The following is a 9,301-nucleotide window of genomic DNA, read 5'->3' on the forward strand; positions in this document are numbered from 1 at the left end:
AGAAACAACACCGACGGGATTTAATGTTGCGTTCAATTGCAACTTGTAAGCTCCTGGTGCATGCGTTTAAAGTTAATGTAAACTACCCTTCTGCCATCTGGTGGTTCTTCATCGTTTAACAGCAATTGACTGGAAATAAGTTACTGTTATCACATTTTAAATCAATTATTGAAATGTGACCATACGGCCTTAATGTCAACAACTGTCGTCAGTTCAGACAACGCTTTAAAATTATTGTTTTTGCAACGGTATCGGAAAAAAAACACACAATACCCAATCCTAATCAGCAATCTAACTTTCGGAATAAAGTAGAAGACAGACTTTATTAATCTTGCAAGGGGTAATTACTTTTTTTAACGCTTTTGTTCCTAGAAACAGCCTGACCCCAAATAGCTAGCTGTTAGCAACGGTTGCAGATACTCTAGCGTTGCTAAGATATACAACTATGTCATGGCAGGTTTATTGCTCAGGACCCAAGGAAGCGCAATGTTGAGGGTAAAGTTATTTTGGATAAGCGGTTCTCGAGAAAGCTGCAAGCAGCAATCAGCCCGTTCCCAACAGGCACGTTTTTTAACGGCACTGCACTGGTCCGCATAAGTTTTTCACACGTGTAATATCATTTGTGTTGCATGTTTTGTGCTTATTTTTTCATTACAAGCCCTCCATCTCCCGCTGGAGACTCCTTTGATATGTTTTCATCACTACTTGCTCACGGGCACAATAATGGCGATTTCTCAGGCAGATATTTACAGCTGGACAGACAGTTAAAGCCACTCCCATTAATCCTCTGTAGAACAATCCAGTGCGATGCTGTGCTCCTGGGCGATGGCGGCCAGCTCTTTCAGGAACTCGGCGAACAGGACGATGGCGAACACTCGGCTCTTGGCATGAGGGGGGATGTGAGGGCACGGCGGCAGGACGGCAAGAGGAGGCAAAGCCAGAGCATTCCTCATGGAGCCATTTGAAAGAGCTGGGTCCAGGATGATGTCGCGGCCCTGAGACTGGAGGCACTCTGAAAAACATAACGTGACACTGTGAAAATGTGACTGTTGGAATTGGAAATGTGAAAGGAAAGGCTTCAGTATGCTTCAGTCAAAGTGCTGTGTGTACGATAGATAAATCTACAACGATTCTAAGGTGCTGCTTTCGACTTAACTCGCGCCCACTTCATGCAGCACGTTCATGACGTTGAGTTCAACTTCAACATCTGTCTGTCAGCACACCATAAAGCTCACTAATTAATACATTTTTTTTTGTTTCATCAGTACGAAAACCAATGAAAAACCAATGAAAACAATTACAAGTTGCATTTCTACAGGGGGAGGGGACTGTAGTCACCGCTAATAATGCTGCTGCAATTCCACTACTAATGTTTGTTGACGTGTGTGTTTATTAACCTCTAAACTTGCTGTCTTGGTCTTTAGCCAACAAGAACCTCCAGGCCTGAGTGACCAGGCCAGGATAGTCTGGTCTGGCGGCCACGTAGCGCTCAATCTGAGCATGGACCGACACCAACACCTACAACATACACACAAAGACAGAAAGTATACACAGTGTCATTTAGATGCCTGAAACAATGGACTTTGTGTGTGTGTGTGTGTGTGTGTGTGTGTGTGTGTGTGTGTGTGTGCGTGCGTGTTTGTGTGTGTGTATGTGGTGTGGGTGTGTTGGTGTTACCTGATACAGTGTGCGTATGTTGGGCTGGTTGTGTGTGTCCGTGCTGAGCAGGAAGGATTTCAGAAGAGGTTGCGGGTACGACACCAGCTGGGCCAGGATGCCCGTCACCAGCAGGTTCACAGCGATGGAGTTTTCCAGGAGGTTCTCAAGCCGGGACAACAGGACGCTGATGAACGGACCTGTCGCATCATGGAGTAATATAGGTTAGTGTGTGTGTGTGTGTGTGTGTGTGTGTGTGTGTGTGAGAGAGAAATAATATAGTCTGGATCAACTTGATGCAATATGAACTGATTTCTTTGGAGTTGGATCAAAATATAGACAAGAGCTGCAAAGATTAACTGATCAATCGATTTGTTGTCAACTATTAAATTAATCACAACTATTTTACTGTAATAGTTGATTAATTGGTATGAGTAATTTGTCCATGAAAAATAGTAGAACTTGTTAAATGTGAATATCTTCTAGTTTCTTCTCTCCTCTGTGACAGTAAACTGAATATCTTTGAGTTGTAGACGTAACAAGACAGTTGAGGACGTCATCTTGGTCTTTGGGGAAACACTGATCCACATTTTTCACAATTTTCTGACATTTTAGAGACTAAACAACTCCATTCATCCAGAAAATAATTCACAGATTAATCAACAATTAAATTAACGTTAGTTGCAGCCCTAATTTTACTATATCGACCTCTTGTTTGATGTCCAACTACATTGTCATTTTTTAAGATGCAACCACAAAGCCGCTTTAAATTGATCTAATGGACACATTGTTTTGCTTCAGGAAGCATCTTTATTCACTTTACCATCTAATTCACTTGTGGTTGATAACACAGACCTGTAAAGGGAACTGCGTGCCTGCTGCCTTTCTTACTGCTGCTCGTTCTCTCCTCTCCTTCCTCTTCCTCCTCTTCTACCTCGTCCATCGCCTCATCTTCTTCTTCCTCCTCTCCGTCTTCCCACGAGGAGCTAAAAGCGAATTCCTCCTCCTCTTCCAGTCTTTGCCTCAGCGCTCGGACCCGCCTCCTGAATGTGCCGATGTCGCTTGTGATGTCGTCACAGTCTGGCTCCACCCCTAAAGAGAGCATGAGCTCGTGGTATCGGGACAGGAAGTCATCGTTATTGGCGACTCTGTTAACTGGCAGATTGGGAGACTTTGCGTCATCCACCGAAGGGTGACTCAAAGATGGCTCAGATTCCGAGTGGACATTGGGTAAAGTCACTAAACATGGCGTGGGATGTGTGTTGTGTTCGTGCAGTGTGTGATTTACAGTATTTGTGAAGTCACTCAGGTTGCAGTTTTGGTTAAACAGATCGCCGTCTTCATCGGAATCATCACATTCGCCGATGATGTAATTCTTAGCGTTAAAACCGTTCGTGAAAAACTGACGATCTCCTTGCGCATCAATCCTCTTTATCTCATCTTCCTCCTTCCTTCTCCCAAAGTCCTCACTCCTCCTCCTCACCTCCTTCACATAATCCTCTCTCCTTCTTTCCTCTTTCCCTCCATCCTCGCTCATCCTTCTTGTCGACATTATACTGTTAACCGTTTCCATCACCGTCCTTCCGGTTGTCGTTAGAATTGATGTTAAAGTTGTTGTCGTTGCTGCTGTTGACATCCGTTGGCTGTTTGAGATGCTTCCACGTGCCCGTCGATTTGCTGCCATGATACGCTCCAAAATGGCCGCCTTTGTCTCTCTCTGGGCGACTAGATCGTAGACCAGAACGTCGTCCTCAAACTCGGATTCCTCCACGTACGAGCCGTGCACCAGCTTGGTCGCAGTGCGTTGCATTTCCTGGATGTGTTGGGGAGGTAGAGGTGTCGCAGTGCATCTGTCGCCCTCCATCGCCACGCCCCCGTTTGCTACTGCTGTGTTTGTAAATGCTGATAAAGAGGGATCGTCATCTGCAAAAATGTCGTCCCATTCCAGCTCCAGGGCAGAGCCAGCTCGCCCAGCCTGATTGCCGGTGGAAACGGTATCTGAGGACGAGGGTGTCGGGGAGAGCGCTGAGGGGGGAGGAGTGATGACCAAAGAGCAGATGGAGTCACTCTCGACTCGCTGTACGATCTCTTCCTCATCTTCTATGTCATCCCCGGGTGTGTCCGATCGGTTTTCTTGAGGCAGAGGGTTGATCCCGTCATACGGAGACGACCAGAGCCGGCATGCCCTGCAGACGAAACAAAATCATCAGAACTGAAGATGTTGGACATATAAAATAATCTCTTATTAGGATGTACAGATCGTCTGTTGGTTCACCACTATGGTCCAGGTTGAGATATCTCAACTACTATTGGATGGATCGCCATGCCATCTTGTACAGACATTCATGTTCCCCTGAGGATGAATCCTACTGACTTTGGTGATCCCCTGACTTTTCCTCTGGTGTCACCATGAGGTTGACATTTGTGGTTTTGAGTCAATTATCTCTACAACAATTGGACTGATCGCCATGAAATCTTGTACAGAAAGTGGATCACATCACTCCAGTACTGAAGTCTCTACACTGGCTTCCTGTCCCTCAAAGAATTGATTTCAAAATACTTTTGCTGGTTGATATATCACTAAGCGGTTTAGGGCCAAAATACATTTCTGACCTGCTGCTACACTATGAACCACCCAGACCTCTCAGGTCATCTGGTCACCTACTTGTTGTCTCCAGAGTCAGAACTAAACAGGGGGAAGCAGCATTCAGTTTTTATGCTCCACATATCTGGAACAAACTCCCAGAAAACTGCAGGTCCGCCGCAACTCTCAGTTCTTTTAAATCAAGGCTGAAGACCTATCTTTTTGATGCTGTCTTTCTTTAAATAATTGTTAATTTCTTATACTGCACTGTAACTTTTATTCTCGTATTTTATCTGTTTTTAATTTTTTTATTGTTTTTAACTGCTCTTTAATGTTGTGTGTAAAGCACTTTGAATTTCCCTGTTGCTGAAATGTGCTATACAAATAAAGCTGCCTTGCCTTGCCTTACAGACATCCATGTTCCTCAGAGGATGAATCCTACTAAGCAGGGGCGGATCTAGAAAAATATTTATGGGGTGGCGAGAGGGGGGCAGGAATCTTTGAGGGGTGGCAACATATGGCAGACGTATATATAATGAATCTTTTACTACTTTTATCACAGTTTGATGAGAAATAGTATGTACACACTACAAAAGGGCACAGGCTGCCATTTACAAACTCAGACAGACAAACTTAATCTCATGCAATCAATGCCCTGCATTTGAGGTTTCATGTGGAACAGTTGATATTAGGAATAAGTGACCAAACAATGTGATCTCACTTAATAGGAGATAGAAGTATGATAGAAGTAAGGGGCATTATCACAGGAAAGGCATTAAGGTAAGACACAGGTGATGAGTGGCAGATGTGTGAGAGGGGAAGCCAACAGTTTTGGACTGTGTGAGAGAGGCAGCGTTGCAGGCAGCATTTGTACAAGATTAGGAACTGTCATTGATTAGTTATAACCATCAGACTGTGTTAACACACACTAACATGTTAGCCTGGGAGAGTATTTTTAGGTTCATTTGTTTAATTTTTTAATTTAATCTGAGCAATAGATCTAAAATACATTCTACACAAAATATAAAAACTCATCTCCCCATCTCATCACACTTTCACACTGACAACTTTCCCTAATTATTCATATTTAAGCAAACATGAATTTTTATATTTATTTATTCTAAGCAATGTCTCTTAAATTTTATAAAAATGTCTGTCTTTGTCATTTGTTGTTCTTATTCATATGTAACTTAGTATATATGCAGCAACAGTTTCCATACCATGTGGACCAGCTCGACTGGAGATGGTTGGTGATGGCCCAGGCACTCTCCTTTCCCTTTCACTGTCTGAGCCCTGCACGGTATCTTGTCTCTCGCTTTCTCCCTCCTCATCTTGGTGATGCTCTCCCTCCATATCTTCACCACTGTGGTGTTCTCCCACCTCCTCCTGTCCCTGGTCGCCTTGGCCTTGTATTCTCACTCTGTCACGTTTCTGTTACCCTTTTCTCTCAATGTTTTCCTTGATAGACGTTGAATCAATATTAGCTTTTGTAGCCTACTTTACACAGAACAAACGTCAGACATAAGTAACATTATATGTATAGTTAGCAAAAAAACGTTCTTCAACCTGATTTTTATCATCTCAAAATCAGCATCGCAACTATGCTAGCACTGTGCTTTCGTTATAATTTCATTTCTTGATAGATAGTTAATCCGTTTTGACTTCTTTCCTCCTGTGTCTCCTTTCCTCGCGACTCCTGGCTCCCTCGCTTCGCGCCGCTCAGTTTTCCAAACAAATCAGGCTCTTGCCGCTCTGGCGTCATCTCGTGCTGCATTCACTGCAGTCGGACATTGGAGAATCGCGCTCATAAATTGTCAAATTGACCATAACTTTTAATTTGTTGCTGCCAACTGGGGTGGCAGCAGGGGTGGCAAGGCTTTCTTTTAGGGTGGCACTTGCCACCCTATGCCACCCCGGTAGATCCGCCCCTGCTACTAAGGCTGCATGATATGAGGAAAATATGCAAAATGTGAATCGTGATCACGATATTTCTTGCAATACATAAACAGCTATTAAAGTGTACTCAATTCAGCCTTTTTGCATCTTTTAGTATTCTGCTAAAATACAACAAATTGCTTGTTGAATTGAAAACAAATGAAAGTAAATAATTTCCGACATTCTTTTATTAAAACAAATTGACCATTGAACTGAACACAAAAAGGCACCGCTAAAAAAGAATGACCGTTACATTTTAAAGTGCAGTTTACTACTGATATTTTCTTTCAACTAACTCTTTCAGTGTTTTGTGCGATATGTCGCAGCCTTTCGTGATGTGTTGATGAAGTTGACATCGCGATGATGATGAAAAAAAATTATTTATTTTGTAGCCAACTTTGGTAATCCCCTGATTTTTCCTCTGGTGCCACCATGAGGTTGACATTTGTGGTTTTGAGTCAAATATCTCGACAACTATTGGACGGATCGCCATGAAATCTTGTACAGACATTCACGTCCCTCTTAAGATGATTTGTAACCATTTTGGTAATCCTCTGACTTAACCATGAAGTTGAGACTGACCTGTGGGAAATGGAGATGGCCTGTTGGGCGTCCCAGAGGTAGTGGAGGTAGTTTACATCCATCAGAAAGTCTGAACCACGGCAGTACCCGACACTGTCTGATACGGACAGATCTGACACAGACCGAGAGTTTAAGTTAGCGTGATACATTAGTTGAAGAGGATTTACCTGTGTTGTGTATGTTCAGTTGTACTGACCTGCTCCTTTGGGCCAATGGATGTGCTCTGAGTGTAGGTCTGCGTTCATCTTGTGGAGGTTCCCAGGGCACCAGGAGGGCAAGAGGAGCAGAAACGAGGCGGCGCTGGAGGAGTAATCCGTCTGCTTTAAGGAGGAGCGCTGCTTCCTGCTCAGGTGGCTGCAGGGAATCAGATACCTGAGGACACACGGACACTGCTCAGTCCCAGCATGCATCACTGCCAGAAGAGATCATTACTGTCCCATGTGGCTAATAGCCCTAGGGGAAAAACACCAACTGTAACTGTCGGTGGCCCTTATATTATGAATGCTGGGAGCTGCAGTGTTTTTTTACTCCCATCGGCCACAAGAGGAAGCACTAAGCTTCAAAAACAACTTGAAGAGGCCACACAGATATGTGGGTTTGGCTTTGCTTCATAAGTTTAACAGTATGTTTCTCTTTTACAAGAGAAAATGCTTCAAGGATAAGCAGTTAGTTCTACAAAGGTATATGCAAATGTAAAGGCTGTGCGCTGTAAGAGCAGTGCACAGCTTTCATGAGCTTTACAATGAGATGAACCCTAACAACCACAGCTTAATGTTAGCTAGAATGCTAATCAGACACGTTTAACGTGTCTGATTAGCATTCTAGCTAACATTTCAAAAGTTACTAAATGAAAACACTTCAATACGATTTAGTATTTTGCACACATTGGCTGTCAGTTTTATATGAGAGATCCTGGTGAACCCACTGAGCAGATGAACCAAAATCTAATGTGAGACTGACCTGAACACCAGCTGCAGCATGACGTCTTCACAGAAGAAACCAATCAGAGTCCTGAACAGAGCCAGCGACACCGTACCCAGCTGATGGACACCCAAAAAGTTAAAGGTCATCTCACAGATTAGGAAGTATAAAGCGTTAAACAGCAGCAGAGAGCACGTGTTACCTGGAAAGGTGTGTTGACTCTGCTGACCAGTGTGTCCAGGATGTGCACGTTGTCGTGTGTGTGCAGCAGGACGAAGGACAGGAAGCTCTGGAGGAGGGCGGGCTCAGAGATGGAGCGCAGGAACAGATCCAGGTACGCCGTGGTGGTCATCACCTCCTCCACCGTCAGCTACACACGCAAATGTTTAAATCGAAATTCAAATCGGATCGTGGATTTAGAGAATCGGGACACCCTTAACACTAATGAGTTTTACTACCTTGTGCAGAGCAGGAGCCAGCACAGGCACCAGGAAGCCGTTGTAGATGTAACTCAGCAACTGAGACCGGATGGAGGGATGAGCGACCTTTGTAACGGCACTACAGAAGTCCAGCGAGTGCAGGAAGTGGACGAGCGCTGGAACCTGTTCACACAAACAACAGGTAAGAGTAACATCATTGATCGTTCGGTGTTTGGTGTTTTAAGCCCCCAACGTCATCTTCCAGGCAGCGCTACCTGGAAGGCAGTAGGATTAGGCATTGACATATATATATATATATATATATATATATATATATATATATATATATATATATATATATATAATCAGGGTTCAAAATTAGCACCATTTACCAGCCAAATTCTGGTAAAATATGCAATTGGCTGGAAGATTTGCTTCACTCACCAGCCAAAAAACAATGGTAATCCTTTGAGTGGCTGGTAAAATTTGAACATTCACTAGCCATTTGGCTGGTGGACGAAAAAGTTAATTTTGAACCCTGTATATAATGGACCAACAGATCCCATTGCTCTGGACGGAGACCAGTGAAGGATATTAGAAGACCTTTTCCAGTGAGGGCTGAGCGTTACTGAGCAGCCTCCAACTGAGAGAGACGACGTAAATGTGCCGTGAGCAACCTGTCTGAAAGTTGGAAGTCTTCTGGTAGCTGTGCCAAGAGAAATCTCAATCATTCCCAATCTAGCAGAGACGGAGAGCGTAGGTATATGTAAGGAGATAACATGGACACAGGCTAATTATTGCTAACTAAAATGCCAGTTAACATTAGTAATTAAACTTAAATAGCTAATGTAAGTCCAAACTGTCTGAGAGCTTCTCCTGTACTGTACGGTAATTCCTCTACTATGCGACAGTAATTCGCGTGGTTATGACACAATCGTTAGCCTATTTTTACAAAAACGTCTGCTACAGAGCCATAACGTGAGATACAAGGTAACGGAGCCTTTTATACATTGTCGTGTTTCTTTAGAAATAAACAACGGACAAATAAAGTCTTTAAACGCTTCAGATGTAAAGTTATTCGCTGTCAAAGTGACGTCAAAATGAATGGCAGTCAATGGAATGCTAACAGGAGGTGATGGCTTGATAGCATTAAAATGGCGCCATAGGAGCTACGCGGTCCGAGGAGAAGCTTACCCCCGTGGGA

The 9,301-nt window shown here is 43.6% G+C and overlaps 1 protein-coding gene across 2 annotated transcripts in view; it reads right to left on the reverse strand.

Annotated features, from left to right (window-relative positions):
- Positions 1–280: 280 nt before the first annotated feature.
- The window catches only part of LOC116060424 (protein FAM160A1-like), a 25,934-nt gene continuing 16,913 nt past the window's right edge, over positions 281–9,301 (reverse strand). For both annotated transcript variants that reach the window (XM_035994143.1, XM_031313973.2), the window contains 9 exons: positions 8,137–8,280; positions 7,881–8,048; positions 7,718–7,797; positions 6,954–7,129; positions 6,758–6,869; positions 2,512–3,842; positions 1,678–1,856; positions 1,398–1,518; positions 281–1,012 (listed from right to left, as the gene is read on the reverse strand). In XM_035994143.1, coding sequence (XP_035850036.1) covers positions 780–1,012; positions 1,398–1,518; positions 1,678–1,856; positions 2,512–3,842; positions 6,758–6,869; positions 6,954–7,129; positions 7,718–7,797; positions 7,881–8,048; positions 8,137–8,280 — 2,544 coding nt within the window. In that variant the 3' untranslated portion in view covers positions 281–779. The remainder of the gene's footprint in view (positions 1,013–1,397; positions 1,519–1,677; positions 1,857–2,511; positions 3,843–6,757; positions 6,870–6,953; positions 7,130–7,717; positions 7,798–7,880; positions 8,049–8,136; positions 8,281–9,301) is intronic.

The sequence above is a fragment of the Sander lucioperca genome, chromosome 17 (assembly GCF_008315115.2).
Source record: "Sander lucioperca isolate FBNREF2018 chromosome 17, SLUC_FBN_1.2, whole genome shotgun sequence".
In the NCBI taxonomy this organism is placed as follows: Eukaryota; Metazoa; Chordata; class Actinopteri; order Perciformes; family Percidae; genus Sander; species Sander lucioperca.